Consider the following 23,850-nt stretch of genomic DNA (forward strand, 5'->3'; position numbering starts at 1 on the left):
TACGAGAATTAGGTTTGTAAACTAACATTTTCAAATCAAGAACAACTTTATGATGCAGACACAAATCGACTAATGTTTGAATGACGTTATGGTGACCGAGGTCCGAGCTAACTGCCTGACGCCTGCGATCTGTTTCTTTCGAACGGTACTTACCATTGTCACCATCTATCGCCAAATGGCGGAAGCAAAGTTGTACACCTTGTGTGTCATATGGCATGGGGTTTGCCATGTGACATTGTGCATTGTCATGAAGGATGATGGATGCAAACCATTGGTGATCCATGTGCAGCAAGGAGGCAAGGAGCTCGGGTCTCATGTTGTCCATGGAGGTCATTCCAAATGTTGCCGATACTGAATGATATCCCTGCTATTACGAAACACTTTCACCTATCTCACCACTGTAGGATATGGCAATGCTGCGTCACCAGATGCCTCATGCAGTCCCTGGAAATAATTATTGTGTGTACCGCTTCATTCTTGATCTGTGTGTGTTGTTTGTGTTTCTAAACAAAACATTGGAGTGCTTGAACTGGCTTCCCGTACTTTCAGACGGTACACACTGCATCTGATTCAAACAGAGCCGTCACCACTCACTGCGTTGCTTCAGCTGACCCTTTTCTATCAGCTACAGACAGCGCATAGGCCACCGGACGCGCATCCTACATGTGCAGCAGTGCACAAAGCCAGTGAAATGTGTTTTTGCAACTCTTTACAGATTACTCTTAAAAAAGGATCTCAGGTCAGTGCTGTTTACTGCACACCTTATCAAGCATACAACTAGCTGCACTGTGCTGTGGATGCATAATGCATGGTTTAAGCGATGCAATGATGAGCTGCTGCAAAGTTGTGTAGCCAGCTGACCAGCCACTGTAGTGCAAAGAGGGCTGTGCTGTTGTTGTGTCTTCAATGAAATTCTCCTTTACTCATGTGAATATGTTTCACAGTTGACCTCATTGCAGTGGTCAACAAACATCTTTTCTTCACCCCTCTATATCAGTTAACACTTCTTTGGTCTTAATCCAATTAAACTTATTTCTTGAATATGCAACTTATTTCAGGCAACGCAATTGTTTGTGCCCATTTATATCTTATTATTTTTATGAATATAGTCTTCTTTTAGTATCTCTATTCATGTCCTGTACTAGGGTACGAAATGGACTAATGTAGCTGTGTGTTTGTATGACTAGTTCCACTACATACACGATCTGTCAACTGGCTGATACATATACCAACTTTCACATTACAGGTATCTTGCAGTCTCCGTTCTTGATGTAATTCACTTCAGTAGACCTGCTGTGCAGTGCCACTACACCATCACATGTTCTCTTGACAAGGGACTCCTTCACCTTCCACGTGGGTGGGAGCTGAGAGCTCCATTCTATTCAAGCTACTAAAATGGTGTAGTCACTTTTATGATAACTCTTCTTTGTCGTAAGTGAAATGCTTCCACTCTACAACTTAATTTACAGTTGTGGGTGAAAGAGATCTCTCATAACTTGTAACTCACATTAGAGAACAACATGTATAGATTTACTGATATGACATTTCAGACTGACAATGCTCATGTATAATCTTAAATTGTTCTGGCGTTTACATTATCACTTATGCCCTTGGCTCTTGTGATTTCCAAGGCACTGCCAAGTCATGATGGCAAAGCATAAAGCGGCCATTCCCAGCAGGTGGAGATGTTCACTTGCTGTCACACATTGTCGATGTTCTGTCTTTTACGTCTGTCTGTACGTATCGGAAAACAGAGCGCACACAATAGGATGTTCTACACTTAAGAACTGCCTAAACAACATTCTGGTTTCCACGAACATCTTTCGTCGATCCTAGTGATTAGAAGTGGAATGTGTCATTCTGCAGAATCAACATGTTACATACCACAAGAGATTTGATTGTTCAACTGTCCCTTGTAGATTCAGATTAAAATGTTCTTCAGTCAGTGGCTGGGAGACATCAGCAGTGGGCTTGATTACCTGGGCAGGAATTTGGTTGCAGGATAGAGAAACTAAGAAAATGGTACATAAATATATACATCCAAAAACTCCCTGTAGGCGACTTTGTAGTGTGTGGCAGTTGTTTGACTCTTCTGAGAATTTTAATAGTAAATCTCTCACTGGCACAAACCACCTCTCTTGTGTATGACACGATAGTTGATTAACTGTCTCCTGAGTGTTCCTGGACTTAGTAAATGAACCAATGATGAAACATGCCGCTCTTCTTCGGATAATCTCCTCATAAGGGTTTCAGACTATGAAAGTGTTGTAAGCCACTTCCCTTATGGATAAATTTAATTTCCTTTTGATTCTTCTAATGAATAGGAAATGTGTCTGTCAAACAACTATTTTTACAAAGTTGTTCCCCTTTAAATTAGCTCCAAATGTATACTCTTAGATATTTAACAGTTATGGCTGTTTGTGTAATCAAACAGTAGTGAGGGTTTTTGCCTCTTTTATGCATAATTCATTACATTTTGTTCATGTTGTGGGTCAGCTGCCAATCCTTGAATCAAGTGTTGATCTTATATAGATACAATTTTCTGCTGATTTTCCATCTATGAGGGACAGTTATGTACTTATATAAGGGGTGTTCACAAAGAAACGACCCGGAGGCATAATTACAGAAATCAGTACCTGTATGTTAGAAGTATTGACTTTGGCTGTTGAGACACTTGTCCCACTGTGACACAAGATGGTGGATGGCTCTCTCATAAAATTCCTGGGGCTGCAATGTGAATCAGTTCCGCACATGCAGCTGGACGTCGTCATCCACACAAGTGCAGGAAAGGTTATGCTGATGTTCTTCTTTGACCAAGATGGCTCCCTTCAGATTCACTTCCTACAGCCTGGGACAACACGAATGCCCAGCATTACTCACAAACCTTGACCACCCTTCGCCAAGCGATCAAATCAAAATGACCAGGCAATCTCACCCATGGGACCATTCTGCTCCACGACAATGGAAAGCCTCATACGGCCAACACAGTTGCGGCACTCCTGCAGAAATTCAAATGGGAGGTTCTCATCCACCCTCCATACAGTCCGGACTTCTCTCCCTGTGATTACGCCAGTTTTGGTCCCCTTAAAAAGGCTCTGAGGGGCAAACGATTCATCTCAGATGATGATGTCCAACTGTACTTGCGGAACTGGTTAACATCACAGCTGCGGGTATTTTATGAGACAACCATTCACCACCTTGTGTCACAATGGGACAAGTATCTCGACAACCAGGGTCAATGCTTCTAACATACAGGTACTGGTTTCTGTAATTATGCCACTGGCTCATTTCTTTTTGAATGCCCCTTATAATTACCACCTCAAAAGATAGTTTTGTAATTAATTTGTTTTGTTTGCAAGTTCATATCTGCATTCCTGATGTACATTTAAGTCCTTGAACTACAATAGGATACTGTTAGAGCAGCTAAAACAAAATAGGACAGCCCATTGAAAAGTGTGTTAATTTGTTTTTGGTAGCAGGGGGGTGGGGGTGGTGAAATGTTGTCGCTGTGTCAGCCCAAGCCAGGTGCCTTCTGTAGCCATCTGGATTGGCAAGACACAACTGCAGTATACTGTTTTGACTTCTCTAGTGCCATGCTACAGTACTGTGGCATGAGGATTTCAATGTGCACCAGGACTGCAGACATGTCTCTGAAAACAGACAAAAAATTAATTATGTAACTTTGTTTTTTTTTTTTTTTTTTTTTGAGGTGATGATAGTATAAACTGTGACAACCCCACGTACAGCAAACGACATGAACTAAATCAGATGAACAAATCTCATTAATTTCTACCCTTTCACAACCAATCCATCTTTTCTTCCATAAGTAAGAACTAATACTTCCAAAAACTAGGTTTTCTATTTTCATTTTTGAATTTAATTAAGCAACATAGTGTGGGAATAGAGTACCTGTGATTACGTGATAACTATGAAGTATTGGATTGTGCTGTACATGAGTAATTCATATGGTACATGTAATTTCACTTTAAAGTTATTCATATAGTTGCGAAAATGATAACTGTCAAAAGAAAATAAAACTTTCTATGTTGTTGTTATCATTAACTGTGTTAATGTGGGTAAGGAATGAGAAATATTGTTTAATTTTGTCTAAAGGAAGGGGGTGACTCAGACAGTGATGAGGAACAGAAACTGATGGAGGTTGAAGAATTACTTCGGCAACATGATCCAGATTTTGATGGAGGGACTGGCAGTGGAGGAAGTGATGATGCAGCTGAAACTCATCAACTCCATCTTGGTGTAGAGCTGCAACGAGCCCCCGAGCTGCTTTTCCAGCCTTCAATGCTGGGCTCTGTGGAAGCGGGTCTGGCAGAAATGACGGAGTATGCTTTACGCACCTATTCTCCTGAAATACGCTCCTCTCTCATCCGTAATGTCCTGCTGGTTGGAGGATGTGCCCATCTCCCTGGACTTGCACAACGTTTCCATAGAGAACTTGTGGAAGTACGTCATAAACACTTTTCATGACTTACTTATCTAATAAATGTTGGGGTGATGTAATTTCACTTATTTTTAAGTTGGTGCTTATTGCTGCAGCATTATTATTATTATTATTATTATTATTATTATTATTATTTCACGTTTTTATTTATTTCACATGTCATAGATGTTCAGTAAAATTTGAACAAAAATCATGTTCACAAATTTTTGAGTTCTCTTCAAAATTATTTTAGATGGTAATTGTGCCACATTAATGATAGACTAATAGTCACATTGCAGATGTAAGATTCTCTATCCAAGTGCAAAGATTGTGCAGGAGGGCAAAATTCTATACAGGGTTTTTATTAACTGTCAAGATCACTATACAATTTTTGATAGTACCACCAAAAGTTGAATTGTTATCATGACAATTAATAAATTCTCTGTTAAAATTAGTGATTGTAGTCTTCTGGTTTGTTTCTTACATGGGGTGTCCCAAACCATTAGGGTCACAGCTATATGGAAGCGAGGACTCCAAACTGGATACTTTGAGAGAAGGAATCAATAGTCAGAAATTAATATTTCAGAGGGAATGAAGACTTGTATGAGTAATGGGAGTGTGACACGTTTGTAAATTGCTAATGTTTCATAACAGACAGTTACCTCCTATATAACCCATTACTGGAAATTGCAAATGTGCATTAATGTATGATGCAGCAAGATGAAGTGCCTGTGAAGCTGTGCAGATAAAGGTTCTGCAACAGGTGTCGTCGTAACTGAAATTTTCCACCATAGAAACAAACTTATCAGAAACTTTCACAGAAACTGTGGAGATGTGGTCAAAGTTATTATCAAAGAATTGTTTGCACAGTAGAATTTGAGGAGATAGTTTTGGTTCATGTGAGAGAAGAGTTATCAATAAGCAGCTACAATTTTCCTATGAAATCTACACTTTGAAGATTACAGTGCAGAGAATACTTCTAAGGCAGCAATTACATCCCTATTATATACGTGTGCAGTGTGGAATTGAAAGATTTAGAACCCAGAGTTCAATTATGTCAGTGGCTTATGTAGCAAATGCATGCACTGAATGCAGTGATCACCACAATTCCAGGTCCAAACAGTGTCATCCTGTGGGAAGTGCAGACATGACACACTCTATGGAATCATGATTAAGAGGAAACATTGCTTTTTAAGCTTAACTATGTAATGCTACTGCAATGTACTGCAGATAATAGTGACCAAACATTGTGTGAAAATACAAACTATAATACTGTGATAAACATGGCTTGCTTGACCACTATTTTTGTGACATTCTACGGAAAATGAGCAACTCATTTGATGGTTTGTATTAAAAATTCTTAACTCTTAGGAGTAACTGATTTTCATGATAAGAAGAATCACTTTTTTCTGCAACCTCTTCAACTCATGTGAGGCATTTGTGTTTTTATCAAACTGCATTAGCTCCACAGCTGTTGTGGCATAAAGAAATTGATTGGTTGATTCTTAGTACAGAGAATGGCAGATGCATCTTGTTTTCTCATTAATAGAACTTAGAGAGCATATTGTGATAGCCTGCTGCTTGAAAAGAAAGAGAGGCTTGGTAAATGTTTGCTGGGTGCCAAAATGGGTTCTATTTGATGAAATTTATGAAGATGTACTGTAATACACACAGTCAAAAGCTTTAGCACAAAACTAATATAGATGTAATCTTCTTTCTGTTGCAAGTTTTGAGAATCTAGCTGTGTAATATGATGGAAAAGCTTATGTTGAATTGTGTGTAGAGATAAGTCTACAAGTGTGGGAGGCATGGGGGGGGGGGGGGGGGGAGAGAGACCATGGATTTCAAAGGAAAGAAAGAAGTGCCTCATTATCTAATTCTCTAATTTTCTGATTGCATTTAGAACATGCCAAAGCACTTATAGTAGTATGACAGGCAGTAATGCTCCTACAAATAAACCTCCATTCTTAAAATAGATTATGCAGATACCTATTACCCTTTGATGATTATCAGTCAATCATGTAAATACCAAGCAAGTAGATAGCTGTAGACTAACATTTATTACCGAGCGAGGTGGCGCAGTGGTTAGAACACTGGACTCGCATTCGGGAGGACGACGGTTCAATCCCGTCTCCAGCCATCCTGATTTAGGTTTTCCGTGATTTCCCAAAATCGTTTCAGGCAAATGCCGGGATGGTTCCTTTTCAAGGGCACGGCCGATTTCTTTCCCCATCCTTCCCTACCCGAGCTTGCGCTCCGTCTCTAATGACCTTGTTGTCGACGGGACGTTAAAAACCACTAACCTAACCTAACCTAACCTAACTAACATTTATTTATTTACAGCTATATACATTTAACCTGTCATTTAATGGCAGGTTACAGTTTCAGTTTGTGTTCAAGTATTAATTGATATAACAACTTTAAAAAAAATTAATACCAAGTGAATATTATTTCCAATTAAAAGTAACTTTTGCTAAAGTGGGAATGAGAATATAAGAAACAGTTTTGGAATTGGAATAAAAAAGAAAATCATCTTCTTAAGAGGTGTGTCTGCCGCAGAGTGATAAGAGTTATTTTGCAAGCAATCCCCTAACCTGTGACTCAACCAGTTACTACCTTCTTCAGTATCTAAGCATAGCCATATTATATATCAGTGTACTGTGTCTTCCCTGTATTCTTCCTATGAAATGCACAGTGTGAATGTACTTGAATGAGGAAGTATGTTGTTTCACTTCATTTTTCGTCACAGTTTGCCAACTTCATTGAAATCTCTAAATATGACTATACTAATATTTTCCATAAAATTAGAAATTTGCTCACTATAAGATTTTCTTAGAAAGCTGCTGAATGCGGCCGCAGAATGCTATGTATGCATTGACAAAACTTCTTTTTTTAACTAAACTTAAATATTACACATCACTCAAATATTCCTGCTCATTACAGTATTATGAAACACTAATCATTCTAAGAGAAGTGCCATGTGTGTCGTTAATTGTCACCCCCTTTTGTACTCAAAAACTACAAGCAAAGTAAATAATGTAACATGCACAATTTCAGAGAAAAACGTGCTTTCTGTTAACTTCAATGGCAAAGTTTCAAGAAGCACACTATATCTGAGTCAAGATGTATCCCTAATTCACGAACATTTATAGGAATTCCCCTCATATTCTGTGCAGTCCTCTGTATTCTGTTTTCCCTAAGTACTAAATAATGAACCCCTTTAAATTTTATCTTACCCATGATAATCGTCTCTTACCATGTTTGGTGTTCTTTGTAGCTGTATTTGCGGATGCTTGTAATGGAAGATATGTGTTATAACATTAGTTCAAAATCAGTAAAGCAAGTAACATGACAACTGTCTGGTTCTTTGTAGGTTAGCCCATTTAAGTCTGTGGTCAATGTACGTGTGGCAGTGGACCCCGCCTTGGATCCATGGTATGGTGCAAGAGATTTTGCGGCTTCTGAGCTACTTAAAGAAGCTCTTGTAACACGTCAGGATTATGAAGAACGAGGTGGTGAATTCTTACGTGAACATGCTGCTTCAAATCCATTCTTTCCTTCACCAACAGCAGTTTCTGCTGGTGAATCTTCATCAGTAGCAGCAGTTGATGAGGTGGATGGAGACAGCAGTCAGTGTAGAGATGTATAAGTGCTATTGTGTTGCACTTTTATAAATCAGTTTTTGTTACTTGGCATTCTCAAACATTAAATGCTATCTTTTATGTACTGTTTACTTTGATTGTATACTTCTCACAGACTGATATGTTGCAATTTGAATTTGTGTGACCCTCTTCAGGTCCTTATAAAACTATGTTTTATTGATTTCTTCCATAAATCAGCATATTTAAGAATTTGTGAGTTTGGTTTAATATTTATGTGAAAGAAGGAAAAGCAGGAAGCTTTCATCATGAGGCCACGAGAACTCATTGTATTGAATCAGGTGTTGTTTGGCCCACTAAGAGAAAGGGGAGGAGGCAGAGGAAGGGTGGAGGGGGGGGGGGGGGGGAGAGAGAGAGAGAGAGAGAGAGGGAGAGAGAGAGAGAGAGAGAGAGAGAGAAACACACAGCTGAACCAGGGCCCACTAAGAGAAAGGGGAGGGGGCAGAGGAAGGGTGGAGAGAGAGAGAGAGAGAGAGAGAGAGAGACAGCTGAACCAGACTGCTGTGTAATGTTATGGAACATGAGGAAGTGATACCACCTTTGTCACTGCCATTCCCACCTTTTATAACTGTTGAACAAGTATGACAATATTTACATAGGATAAACCATTATCATTGACTTTCAGTACAGGGTTGACTACATACACCATATAAAAACAAAGGAGCTTGAGAAGTTGACATTGAGCAAAGAATGAGTACAGAATACAATTTGAAAAGACAATTATTTTAACCCATCCAGCAAATCAGAGGGACTCAAATATAACAGAGGTAACCGAGATTCAACTGCTATGCAGTAATTTCAGCATGGTCCAGTAGTTCACACTCAACAGGGCAGAAGGTGAGTTTTGCACACAAAACAACAACAAGCATTAACAATTAAATGTTATTGTTGCAGGAATTGTAATTTCGACGCTGGAGGCAGCCATTTGAACTCCTTGTTATCATGTAGTCACAAGATGGGCAGGATCTTGTGTGTGCTTCTTGAATGCCTTTCTGTGCTTGTGTGGTTTTTGCCAATTTATTTATTTATTTATTTTCTGTCCATATAACAGAAAGTTTTCGGACATTGTCAGGAAAATATAGCTTACATTATGCATATACAATGAAATATTTACATTCTTTCATAACATCATATGGATCAGACACATGTCTGTACACACTATTTTTCAAAAGGGCGCTACACGTAGATTCCTCTATAGTGTAACACAATTTAGCTTATATTTATAGTAGTACAGTACTCATAATACAATGTATAATTACATTCTTTCATACCACTGATAAATCGGAGACATTGTCTATATACACTGTTTTCCAAGATGGCACTACAACTTAAAGTTCTCTATAGACTAACAACTCTTCTCTCTTCTCTACTCTTCAGCATGTTTAGGTTTGCTTTCTTGACTTCACAGGGTAGTGCATTGTAGGAAATTGCTCCCATTCTATGTGGGCTGTGGTCCATTGCCTTTTTATTGGTCACAGTTCTATGAAAATTTTCCCTTCCCTGTGTATCATAGTTGTTTACATTACTGTTTGTCATATTAAATTCAGGATTTTGTTTCACGAACATTACTGTCAGCAGTATATACATGGAGCACACCGTAAGAATTTTATATTTTCTAAAGATGTCTCTACAAGGCTCTCTCTTCTTTACGTTGGCTACCATTCTTATTGCCTTTTTTTGTAATCTAAAAAGTCTATCTATATGAACTGCTGATGCCCCACCCCATATCTCAATACCATACTGAAGGTGCGGATAAATCAGCCCAAAATATATTCGCCTTAAACTATCATGGTCCAAGAAGGCTGAGACCCATTTGAGTAGATACACATTTATACTGATTTTCTTGCAAATATTATCTACATGTTCTTTCCACGATAAGTGTTCATCAACAACGATGCCCAAAAATTTATGTGAATTTGCATATGCAAGACCCAATGGGGATGTAAATACAGTATCAGTTATGGCAGCATTATAAGTGAGGATGAACTTCATTATTACCATTTTGTCTTTATTTACAAGAAGATTGTTTGCTGTAAGGTATGTGGACAGAGTATTGAAACTGATCTTGGTACTGTTAGCTGTGGACTGCATATCACTGCAACAGCTGATGAAGGATATGTCATTGGCATAGCTTACAACCATGCAATTTTGGGGTTCAAATAAGTTATTTACATATGCAAGGAACAGAAAAGGCACACCACATTGAAGTGTCCTGAAGGTTGATTTGGTTGTTAGGAGCTGCTCATTATTTTTATAAGTTAGCTGTTTCCTGTCTTTCAAATAGGAGGTAAGTAGTTTCAAGGCTAGTCTTCTCAACCCATACTCTTCTAGCTTACACAGAAGAATGGTATGATTCACAGCATCAAAGGCTTTACTCATATTTAGGAAAGTGCCTATTTACCTTGTCAATTTTGTCCAGCTTATTTAATATTTCATGTATAAAAGGTGCTACTGCTGTTGTAGTAGATCTCCCTTTCCTAAATCCATGTTTTAGGTTGTTCAAAACAGATTGTGTTTGGTGAAATATGATTCCACTTGATTTAGTATTACTCTCTCTAACGATTTGCCTAGTTCTGAGGTTAATGCTATTGGCCTGTAGTTTTTAGTGTCAGTTTTTAATCCCTTTTTATGCACTGGTATAGTTTCAGTAATTTTCAAAAGGTAAGGGAATACACCATTACTGAGGGAGATATTTATCAAGTGAGTCAGGGGTTTCACTAATTCATCCCTGCATTCCTTTATCAGTTTAGGTGACATGTCATCCCAGCCACAAGACATTTTTGGTCGAAGTGCGGATATGATTGCTAGGACGTCCCTCTCAGTAATGCTGTGGATATAAAAGGACTGGCTAGATTTTCCAAGACTAAAATTTTGTGGCTTGACATGAACTTCATTTGAACCAACTGTACTGAACTTTTGTATAAATTTCTCACACACTTCTTTTAGGTCATTTATTTCTTCACCATTTTCTTTTAATGTTATGTTACTGTGTTCACAGGAATTCTGTTTCCCACTTTCTTTATGCATTATTTTCCAGGCAGTTTTACTGATACAGCTAGAGTTCCTTATTTCATAGGTATATTTTTGTGTTTTTAGGTTAGTCAAGGACTCTCTGTATGTTTTTCTGAACAGTATATTTTGTTGAGAAATATTGCAGTTTAGTATCTCTAAAAAGTATATAGCAATCTTTCACTTTCTCCCTCAGTTCAATAATTTCAGAAGGGAGATTCTCGGCTTTATGTTTTACAGCTTTATTCACTTTTTTAACTAAAGCACATGTTTCATTAAAGTGTTACTGAATAACTTACAGAAATATTCCAATTTTTCATTCACTTCAGTTGCATTGTACACTGGTTCCCATTTTTCATTCCCTAGTTCCATCTTAAGTTTAGAATAATTAAATTTTCTTTTATATATGACTGTATCACTTTGTTAAATCTATGTTGCCTACATCAATTTCCATAGTAAGGGCTCTGTGATCACAAATGTAGTTTTCTAAGGTGTTTACCTTTACTTTCTCTTTTCCTACATTTGTGAGAACATGGTCAATACATGACTTTGTATCTGCAGTGACTCTTGTGGGTTCTGAGTTCATTTGTTTAAAGTTATAACACTGTAATACATCCATATAGTGCAAATAATTAACACTATTATTTAATGAGCCTATGTTGATGTCTCCAACAAGCAACAAGTGTTTTTTATACACTGCTGTCTCCTCCAGCAAGCCCTCTAGGCAATTTAGAAACTCTTCTGTCTTACTTCCAGGCTACCTATACAGTGCTGCTATAATAAGGCTGTTGTTTCCATACTTTAGGTTTACTGCTGCAACCTCAAATACCATTTCAGTACTCAGATCATCTATCCATTTCACTTTTTCACATTTTACATCATTTCTACTATAAATGCCTACCTCACCACTTTTGTGTGTCTTTCTGCAGTACAAGTTTATAAGTTTGTAATTTTTTAGCCTGTAACCATATGCTTCCTCTTCCTTGCATCCCAATTCACTCACTGGGAAGAGGTGTGGCTTAGTTTCATTTAGGTAAACACTCAGATGCTCTGTTTTATTAGTTACATACTGGACATTCTGATCTGCAAGGGTTAATTTATTATGCTTTCCTCTGAAAAAGCATCATTGTTTACTTTGTGAATGAGAATTCTGTTTAATTCGTCTTTTTCTTTGATAATTTCCCATATTTTGTCACATAATTTTTTTGCCTTCAAAATTTAGGTGCATACCATGTCTGGTTTGCCTATATCTACATTTGCCAAAACAAGCACACATTTGTTTCATTTTAATGTTTGTTTTTCGAATCAACTTATTTACACATGAATTGTACATGAGATCATACCTGTGAAGCAGCATTGTAATAATGGTGTTTCGTGACTTATTTGCTTCTAAGAAGTTTGCCGGGCTTGCTAGGCAATTTCGTTCTTCATTTCTTGCGATGTCATTGGCACAAGCTATAAACACAATATATTCATTCTCTTCTTTCTTGTTTCCCTGCAGGTCAACATCAATAACAGATTTCGTACTTGCACCTGGTTTCACTATTCCTATTGCTTGGATATCTTTGCAATTGTCCTGTAAAACACTCGCCAAATTTCTGTTGTGGCTGTCTGTTAATAAGAGAACGTTGTACCTTTTTTTTTCCGATGGTTTGACTGTATTTTTTACCATTTTTTTGGTTTGTTTCTCCACTGCATAGTTTACGAAATTCGTTTTCGCGACATTTCACATTTTCACATTTATCACTATTGGTTTTTGTGAGAGTTTTCACTTCTTTTGCTGTGAAGATTACTTTTTGTAACGTTTTCCATAGACACACTCGAATTTACCTCATATTTCGATCCAGTTACTTGACTACAGTTTCCAGAATAAAGGATATTAAAATTGTTTTCACATTTTTGACATTTTTTTGGCCTTGTGCTTTACATTTGCCGTTCGCTGTCTTCCATTCCATTGACTTATAGTTGCTAACTTTCGGCAGTACACTCATGTTTTGTTTCCACCTAAGCTCCATATTTTCATGCTTTAGGCTGTCATTTTCTCTTCTGAAATACGTTCACTATGCATTTTAAGTTCATCTTCGCCCTTCACACAAGTGATCATTTTAACTACATCACTGTAATTTAATTTAACAGTAATATCATGTACATCTATACACGCCACCATCTTGAACAAGCAAGTTATGGAATCAGCTGCTTTTTGTATATATGGAGAATTATTTGCTACCATTGGGATTCAGTTCCTTTGTCTTCTCGAGACAATGGTGATAAAGATGATGAAAGCTTGATATAATTATTCTAGCTGATGTGACTTGAAAACTAAGAACCTAATAGTGTTTTCTCTTCATTTGTGTATACTCTGTATTCAGATTAAAATTCTGCTTAATCAGGATCCTTCACTAGGATAATTTCTATTGTATTTTGTGTATTGTTCTTTGAAAGACAAACTTCGCATGCTGTTCTAATATCTGAAGGTTTACCCTTCATTCAAGATCTCCCTATACAGTAAGTGGTTTTCTGAACTCATTCTACTGTTTTTATAAGTTATTAGGATCAAGGACATCCAGTCACAAGAAAGTTCTATAAGCTTCTGACCTTGAATCAGTGAAAGGATCACACATATTGACTTATAAAGTTGTAAAATTGGAAACTTATATGTCTAGTCTCTCTTACATCACTATTTCAAGAACAACAATTCATGTAAGTATTCATTAGATATTGTTCGTCGACTGAACTTGAAGATGTGTAGTCAGCTCTTTATTTATTTACATCTACATCTAAATAGATATTCTGCAAATCACACTTAAGTGCCTGGCAGAGGGTGCATCGAACCACCTTCACAATAATTCTCTCTTATTCCAGTCTCCAGTAGTGCATAAAAAATACAAACACCTATGTCTTTCCGTGCGAGCTCTGATTTCCATTATTTTATTGTGATCATCATTTCCCCCTATGTAGGTTGGCATCAACAAAATATTTTTGCACTCGGAGGAGAAAGTTGGTGATTGAAATTTAGTAAGAAGATTCTGCGACAGCAAAAAATGCCTTTGTTTTAATTATGCCCACCGCAAATCCAGTCTCATGTCAGTGACACTCTCATCTATTTTACAATAATACAAAGTGTGCTGCTCTTCTTTGAACTTTCTCAATGTACACTGTTAATCCTGTCTGGTAAGGATTCCAGGTCGCACAGCAGCACTCCAAAAGAGGGTGGACAAGCATAGTATAGGCAGTCTCTTTAGTAGATCTGTTGCTGTTGCTAAGTATTCTTCCAATAAAACGTATTCTTTGGTTTGCCTTCCCCACAACATTTTCTGTATGTTCTTTCCCATTTAAGTTGTTCATTATTGTAATTCTGAGGTATTTAATTGAATTTACGGCATGTAGATGTGACTGATTTATCACGCAGCAAATTTAATGGATTCCTTTTAGCAATCATGTGGATGACATCACACTTTTCATTATTTAGTATTAATTGCAAATTTTCGCATCATACAGATATCTTTTGTAAATCATTTTGCAATTTACAAATGACAACATCAAATACAAACAACCTAAGACGGTTGCTCAGATTGTCTCCTAAATAATAAGTAGATAAAGAACAGCCAGAGGGCCTATAATACTACCTTGGGGAATACCGGAAATCACTTCTGCTTTACACGCCGACTTTCTGTTGTAATCTTGGAAGAAAAAAATGTGGCATAATGAGAATCTTAAACTATCCAAACAAGTCTAGAACTATGGAGGACAAAGTGAGAAGTTTTTTGTTGTTGTCTAATTCATGCACTTTACAAATTACTAACAGTATCAAATTGCTGATTTATGCATTATAATGAAAGCAGTCTGAATCACAACTTTTGGGTCCCATTTGTATGTTTAATTGTTGACTGTACAGAGTAGAGTAGGGAAGGAAGAGATGCTTTCAGTGAAATGAATTTATAAAGGAAAGCTGGTCATTCAAAAATCCAAAGCATCTGGGGATCTTGAGATTTTTATTGGGTACCGGTAGATTCAAGTGGGATGAAGACGAAAGTAACTCATATAATTTCCTTTTGCAGTACTGAAAATAATCAATCTTTGAAAATATAAAGTATTTGGATAGATAAAAAATCCACTCACCAAGCTGCTGCAGAAAACACATATAAAGGTATTACAATTTGCAAGCTTTCAGAGCCAGTGATTCCTTTTCTGGCAGAAGGGCTGACGGGGAAATAAGAGGGGTAAGTCTTCCTGGAACCAAGGTTCTGGGCAGCTTTTCCTAACTCTGCACCTTTTCCTAAACCTCACCATTCCTTTTTCTTCACCCCTCTTCCTTCTCCTTCAACATTTCTGCCAGAAGGACTGACTGGCACCGAAAGCTTGCAAATGGTAATACTTTTCGTATGTGTCTTCTTCTGCTGCCACTCGCTGAGTAGATTTTTTTATCTATCCAGTTACAGTAGATAATATTGAAAAAGCTGTTCCGGCTGTTGGACTGAAAGTATCTCAATCTCAGAGTTGAGATGCTGAAAATTGTCACAGAGAGGTAGGATTTTGCGAAAGAAGTAGAGGTAGTTAAGTAAGCTCTGTTTGTATTATTTTGCAAGACTAGGATGGTGCAGCTTAGAAGATGATGAAACAAGAAAAAGATAAAGATATTTGAGAAAGGATGGATAACAGCTAGAGATTTCAGTTTTTATGGTACTTCCTTACAAGGGATACCAAGGGACGGATATTACATGGGGTGAAAGCGTTTTTCATGTATTGACACACAGGTAGAGGAAGGATTCATGGTGGATCTGGTAGGAAATAAGGATTGGTGAAAGAGGGATTTAAAATGAAAATCCTATAATAGAAATAATTCTGGAAACAACTGATTGTTTTGATAGTAAACGTAAAATATATTAAGATTTAATTAAGGTGAAGAGGACAATCTACAGTGTTTTGCATGACAAGTCTGATATTGTAAATATTTTTGTCCCAGTTGCTAATCACACCACTCTATAAACGGCCCCACCATTGTATCAATAAACAATATGTGCTTATACCTTGTGTACAAGTTCGTTTGGTGTCATTTACAGCACCACCATTCCAAGCTTGTGTTCAATTTCCTTTCTACAAGTTTTCTTTTTGAACTCCAGTAGCACTTGTTGCTGCCAGCACTTATTCCAGTACAAAATTTAGCCTTATCATTGTGAGTATAATGTTTCTATATCTAAAAAGAAAGATGATGAGACTTACCAAACAAAAGCGCTGGCAGGTCGATAGACACACAAACAAACACAAATATACACACAAAATTCAAGCTTTCGCAACAAACTGTTGCCTCATCAGGAAAGAGGGAAGGAGAGGGAAAGACGAAAGGATGTGGGTTTTAAGGGAGAGGGTAAGGAGTCATTCCAATCCCGGGAGCGGAAAGACTTACCTTAGGGGGAAAAAAGGACAGGTATACACTCGCACACACACACATATCCATCCACACATACAGACACAAGCAGACATATTTAAAGACAAAGAGTTTGGGCAGAGATGTCAGTCGAGGTGGAAGAGTAGAGGCAAAGAAGTTGTTGAGAGACAGGTGAGGTATGAGTGGCGGCAACTGGAAATTAGCGGAGATTGAGGCCTGGCGGATAACGAGAAGAGAGGATATACTGAAGGGCAAGTTCCCATCTCCGGAGTTCGGATAGGTTGGTGTTGGTGGGAAGTATCCAGATAACCCGGACGGTGTAACACTGTGCCAAGATGTGCTGGCTGTGCACCAATGCATGTTTAGCCACAGGGTGATCCTCATTACCAACAAACACTGTCTGCCTGTGTCCATTCATGCGAATGGACAGTTTGTTGCTGGTCATTCCCACATAGAATGCATCACAGTGTAGGCAGGTCAGTTGGTAAATCACGTGGGTGCTTTCACACGTGGCTCTGCCTTTGATCGTGTACACCTTCCGGGTTACAGGACTGGAGTAGGTGGTGGTGGGAGGGTGCATGGGACAGGTTTTGCACCGGGGGCGGTTACAAGGATAGGAGCCAGAGGGTAGGGAAGGTGGTTTGGGGATTTCATAGGGATGAACTAACAGGTTACGAAGGTTAGGTGGACGGCGGAAAGACACTCTTGGCGGAGTGGGGAGGATTTCATGAAGGATGGATCTCATTTCAGGGCAGGATTATATGAGTATAATGTTTCATAGATTAGGAAGAAACAGCTGATAGTCAATATCTGCAGAATTATGGTGTTCATATAGGTTCGCTGTTTTTAACAGTAAAGGTAGTTTTTGGTAAAGTGTTGCTCTTTTACAGTGCAATTAAATGTCAGTTCTTGTCTTACCAGTTTTTGTAAAAAAGGACAGCAATGACTTGTGCCATAATAGTGAGGAAGATACAGCTCATAATCAAAATTGACAGAGTTGTGGTGTTGGGGTATCTGGACTAATGTGAGCAGTACAAGTCTCCAAACATTGTAAATTGTAAAGGTAATTTCTGGTAAACAGCATTGTTCTTTTGCCAAATAGTTCTTGTTTCTGTTTAGACTTATGTTCTATTGGTTTCAGTGGTAAAACATAATTATGACATAAGTCATGAAGGCAAGCATCAGAAATGCCATGTAGTTTTTATGTAATATGTACACTTCTGTCACTACTTTCATTCCTACTCTCATATTAATTTGATGGTGTTGTTTACAGAAAGCTTAGAACATAAGTATTGTGATCTATAGGTACGTGCCATACATACAGGGTGATTCCACGATGATCTTACTGATGACATTGTACTGTTTATCTCTAGTGCAGATAAAATTCAACAATGAATGGAAGAAATTAACAAAGCAAGTGTTAAAGTAGGCTTGAAACTCAATTAAAATGTGGTTAAAATAATGAATGACCAAAACACTGAAAAAATACGAATTAGTAATACAATCACAGAACCTGTTGAGAAAGATAGGTTTGGATGGACTGAAAAGGAAATACACAGAAGAATAAAAATGGACATCTGTAAAATGTTCAGTGTGCAAAGAATACTGTCACTGTAATATCGTAGCAAAAGATCTTGTCGAAAACTTGAGAAAATTCTTGTTCTACATAAAATTGCTATGCGCATTGAAGGTTTCTATCCAGTTACTCATGGACCAGTCTGGGGTGGCAGTAGAAAACAGCAAAAGGTAATCAAAGTTTTAAATCTCGGTTTAAGAAGTCATTCACACAGAAGGACTGTACAGACATAGTGTCGTTGAATTGTGCAGATTCCTGTATTGAGGACATAGTAATAGGTGTCGCTGGGTTAGAGAAACAGCTGAAAGAGTTGAAAACGAGTAAGTTGCCAGGTCCAGATGTAATATTACTTTTGTTTTACAGAGAGTACTCTGCTGCATTGGTTCCTCCCATTTACTGCAAATTTCTCGCCCAGTACAGAGTCCCATTAGACTATAAAAAAAGCACAGGTGACTCTTGTATACAAGAAGGGTAAAAGGAAGGACCTACAAAATTACAGTCCAACAGCCTTAACATTGGTTTGATGCAAAATGTTTGAACACATTCTCAGTTCAGATATAATAAATTTCCTTGTGATGGAAGAGCTTTTGTCCACAAATCAGTATGGATTTAGAAAGTGTCACTCATGTGAAACTCAGCTTGCCTTTTTTCTCACATGATATCCTGCAAACTGTGGATGAAGGGTTAACATGCAGATTCCATATTCCTAGATTTCTGGAAAGTTTGACATGGCATTCCACAGCAGACTGTTAAAAAGGTTATGAGCATACAGAATAGTTTCCCACATATGTGAGTGGCTTGAAGACTTCTTAAATAATAGAACCCAGTATGTTGGCGACAACCGTGAGTGTTAATCATTGACCAGAGTATTGTAAGGTGTGCCCAGGGAAATGTGATAGGACCAGCATTATTCTGTATGTACAAAAATGATCTGATGGATAGGGTGAGCAGCAGTCTGCAGCTGTATGCTGATGTACAGAAATATGTCATCATTGAGTGACTGAAGGAGGATACAAGATGACTTGGATGAAATTTCTACTGCTGTGATGAATAGCAGCTTGCTTTAAATGTAGAAAAATTTAAGTTAATGCTGATGAACAGAAAAAAATGCCATAAAGTTTGAATACAGCATTAGTAATTCACTGTTTGACACAGTCGTGTCTATTTATAGCTAGGTGTAATATTGCAAGACGGTATGAAATGGAATGGGCATGTAAGGGTGGTAGTAGGGAAGGCGAATGGTTAATTTCGTTCAAATGTTAGGAAAGTGTTGGCCATCTATGAAGGAGATCATGTATAGAACACTAATGTGACCCATTGTTGAGTACTGCTTGAGTGTTTGGGATCCCCACAAGGTCAGATTAAAGGAAGACATTGAAGCAGTTCATAGGTGGGCTGTTAGATTGACTACTGATAGGTTTGATCAATAAGCGAGTAATCAATAACCGAGTATTACAGAGATGCTTCATAAATTCAATTGGAAATCCCTGGAAGGAAGACAATGTTCTTTTCGATGAACACTATTTAGAAAATTTAGAGAACCAGCATTTGAAGCTGACTGCAGAACAATTTTACTGCCGCCAACATACATTTTGCATAAGGATCATGAAGATAAGAGGAGGCTTATAGACATCCATTTTTTGCTCACTCTATTTGCGCGAGTGGAACAAGAAAGGAAATGAATGGCAGTGGTGTAAGGTACCCTATGCCTCGCACTATGTGGTGGCTTGCAGAGTGTGTATGTAGATGTAGATGTAGATGTAGATGTAGATCAGGTAACAGCCTGAAGTGGAAGACATAATTATAACTGTAACTAAAAATGAAAGTGATATATGTGAAACATGTAGCAAGGCAAATGGATGTTACATGGATGAAGGAAATTCTTTGCTTGATTCCATGAGATACAAAAAGATAATGTAATGGAGTATGGGTGTTTGATACTAAAGACACGCAGCAATAATGCCAATTTGCGTAGCTGAAGACTGTAACGTAAGTCTAAAGCTGGTCTTCATAAATCAGTGAATGTAAAATGAATCACAATAACGCCCACCCAAAAAGTGTGTTGAAAAATCTCAAGAGACTTATTGTTGAAGAACACCAGGTGGCAAAGGGAGGTGCCAGCTGGATTACATCATGGTTAGACAAAGATTATGATATCAGATATTTGATTCTACCCAGGAGCAAATTTGAAGTTGCCCGAGGCTGTAAATAGATAAATAACACAGCAGGCAGTTCATTTGACGAGGAATGGACCTCCTTAAAAAGAGTTATCACATTTGTTGGACAGGCAAATATAACTACAAGGAACATAAGTTTGAACAAACCTTGAATAACATAAGCAGTACTTCAGTTTATCAGTGAAAGAAATAAATACAAAAACATTCAGTAAAAGAAAGGAATACTGCAATATAAGTCACCGAGGAATGAAGTCAGTTGGAAGTTAAGAGACTGAGAGTTAACTTAAGAAAGATGAAGGTACTGAAGACCAGCAGAAATGAGATTAGGGACAAGCGTAACACAAAGATTGGTTACTATGTAGTGAAGGAATGCTGTTACCCTAGAAGCAAAATAAAGCATGGCATATAAAGGAAAGGGGACATAATAAACCCAAAGGAAGCATTCCTTATCAAAAGATTTCTGCTAGTGTGAAACATACACCTTAACTTGAGAAAGAAATTTTTGAGGATAAACACTGGAGAATAACATTGTGTGGAAGTGAATCATGGACCGTGAAAAGCAGAAAAGGAAAGATTTTGTAGGGTTTGAAATGCAATGCAATGCACAAGAAGGTTAATGAAAATTATGTAGACAGACAACTTGAGGAATGATGGGACTGTTAGCAGAATAGATGGGGAAGGGAGTGTGTGGAAAATACTAACTAGAAAAAGGGGCAAGTTGAGAGGAGATGTGTTAAGATGTTAAAAAGTGTTGCAGAGGTCAAGAAAGTGGCAGACTGTGACAGAGATTGGAATATATGTAGCAAATATTAGAAGAGATTTAGTGAACTGCCAATCAGAGACGAAGAGATTGGCACAACAGAGGAATGGAAATTGTGGTGGGCCACATCCAACCAGTCAGAAGACTGATAAAAAAAAAAAAGAGACTGCTACTAATCTTTCATCAGATGGAGCCCATTTTAAAAATATGGTTTTAAGATGAAACTGAAAAACTGAAGAGGTTGGACTTACACTTTCTTGTCGCACAGTACAGATATTTTTTTGCATTTTCTTTGCTGTCTTCTGTGAATTACTAATTTATCTTATTGTCCCACATTAAACTTGCTACTGTATTGGCACAATATGTCACCATTTAATGTGATGCAAAACTGTATTTCACTATTCACTATTAAGTCAACATTCATATAAAATTTTGTGTGTGTGCGTGCGTACACTCACCATCGTCTTTCATGCACAGTCTGGACATAAAAAGGGAGGAATAATAATAAAACACTTTGTGAGCTCCCAGGTTTCCCTGGCACAAAAAGTACAGACGATGGAAACAACAAATTGGCAGAAAACCCGATACCACACTATTAAAGAAATTTTGAGCAGATATATCACAGCTCAAATGAGATGCAATGGCACAAGCATATTTTGGGTGACTTGCTGGCTTCATTGTTTCATCCCCATCCCACCTCCTATAGGGAAAAATTGCATTATAATGGAGTATGTACCCACTGGCTCAAACAGGTATAGATTTGTTTACCTACTGGGGCCATTTTACACTGATTACATGTGTGTACCTATATTCACACACTGTTAGCACGTTCTCCCTCAATCTTTCTAAAATCTGTTTTGCTATACAGAAACAAGAAAATCATATCACATATCAGTACAGGTAACAAAACAGTTGCAGCTCAAATGCTGCCTTCATGCTCTACTTGACTGCTAGTAGTAGGAGACAGCATGCAGATAGTAGGATAGTACGGCTTTAATTTGGAATGCCTGCTGCCTAAAACAATAAAAGCTGACAATAGCAATAAAGCAATCACGACCATTGCCGAAGAGGAAGTACGCAGCATGATAGTTCAGTAGTTGTAGGTAGTACTGCTGTTCATGCTGCCATTAGTTCGGGGCTCTTCTGATTTTGATGATCTGAGATTAATTGACCAAGAGAAGAGAGAACAGAAGGGTGTGATAAATTAGCAGGTGGGAGGATTTCAAAAGCCAGACCAGGCATTCACATCAAGGAATAAAAGATGTTCAGTGCTGTAGTTGTAGTCATAGCCACTAGCAATAAAAGAGAAGCAATGATAACTATCACTGTCAGCCAAAATATGCAACCAAGGTAGTTTCATTTTCCAAAAATAATAAAGCAGATCTAGTAATATCGCTTGCAGATAACGATCCAACATCTCTGCAACAAATTAGCCCGGTTTACAGGACTCTGGTGTCATGTGGATAAGTTTAGTGTGGCATATCGTGATGAGTTGAGAATGGGACTGTAAAATGCTCAGTGGTAGTTATAACTGCATGAGATCTCCTATTCCGTGCCACAGGCATGTAGATACACGTTCTCACTCGTTGCTTCCCATATAATTGGGTGACAGGTAAAGGTTAATGGTTCAGAGTTCTCATTTATCACTCAAACTTGCATACTAAGCAGGTAATTTGCACCCATTGCCTCATGTGTTGTTGTTGTTGTTGTGGTCTTCAGTCCTGAAACTGGTTTGATGCAGCTCTCCATGCTACTCTATCCTGTGCAAGCTTCTTCATCTCCCAGTACCTACTGCAACCTACATCCTTCTGAATCTGCTTAGTGTAGTCATCTCTTGGTCTCCCCCTACGATTTTTACCCTCCATGCTGCCCTCCAATACTAAATTGGTGATCCCTTGATACCTCAGAACATGTCCTACCAACCGATCCCTTCTTCTGGTCAAGTTGTGCCACAAACTCCTCTTTCCCCAATCCTATTCAGTACCTCCTCATTAGTTATGTGATCTACCCATCTAATCTTCAGCATTCTTCTGTAGCACCACATTTTGAAAGCTTCTATTCTCTTCTTGTCCAAACTATTTACCGTCCATGTTTCACTTCCATACATGGCTACACTCCATACAAATACTTTCAGAAATGACTTCCTGACACTTAAATCTATATTCGATGTTAACAAATTTCTCTTCTTCAGAAACGCTTTCCTTGCCATTGCCAGTCTACATTTTATATCCTCTCTACTTCTACCATCATCAGTTATTTTGCTCCCCAAATAGCAAAACTCATTTACTACTTTAAGTGTCTCATTTCCTAATCTAATACCCTCAACATCACCCGACTTAATTCGACTACATTCCATTATCCTCGTTTTGCTTTTGTTGATGTTCATCTTATATCCTCCCTTCAAGACACCATCCATTCCGTTCAACTGCTCTTCCAAGTCCTTTGCTGTCTCTGACAGAATTACAATGTCATCGGCTAACCTCAAGGTTTTTATTTCTTCTCCCTGGATTTTAATACCTATTCCGAATTTTTCTTTTGTTTACTTTACTGCTTGCTCAATATACAGATTGAATAACATCGGGGAGAGGCTACAACCCTGTCTTACTCCCTTCCCAACCACTGCTTCCCTTTCATGTCCCTCGACTCTTATAACTGCCATCTGGTTTCTGTACAAATTGTAAATAGCCTTTCGCTCCCTGCCACCTTTAGAATTTGAACCCTGTAGTAAAAGAAGGCAAATGCACTCTTCCAGAGCCAAGAGGAATTCTAGTATGACCTTTATGCTATCTTGTATCTGTCACAAACCCACCAGGAATGCTTTGGTGATAGAAGTAATATGATTTTT

General features: G+C 38.0%; 1 protein-coding gene across 2 annotated transcripts in view; it reads left to right on the forward strand.

Annotated features, from left to right (window-relative positions):
• LOC126234407 (actin-related protein 5) overlaps window positions 1–8,160 on the forward strand; it is a 171,606-nt gene extending 163,446 nt beyond the window's left edge. For both annotated transcript variants that reach the window (XM_049943096.1, XM_049943097.1), the window contains exons 10-11: window positions 4,114–4,461; window positions 7,812–8,160. In XM_049943096.1, the coding sequence (XP_049799053.1) occupies window positions 4,114–4,461; window positions 7,812–8,087 (624 nt within the window). In that variant the 3' untranslated portion in view covers window positions 8,088–8,160. The remainder of the gene's footprint in view (window positions 1–4,113; window positions 4,462–7,811) is intronic.
• The last annotated feature ends 15,690 nt before the right edge of the window (window positions 8,161–23,850 follow it).

This window comes from Schistocerca nitens, chromosome 2 (genome assembly GCF_023898315.1).
Source record: "Schistocerca nitens isolate TAMUIC-IGC-003100 chromosome 2, iqSchNite1.1, whole genome shotgun sequence".
Lineage (NCBI taxonomy): Eukaryota > Metazoa > Arthropoda > Insecta > Orthoptera > Acrididae > Schistocerca > Schistocerca nitens.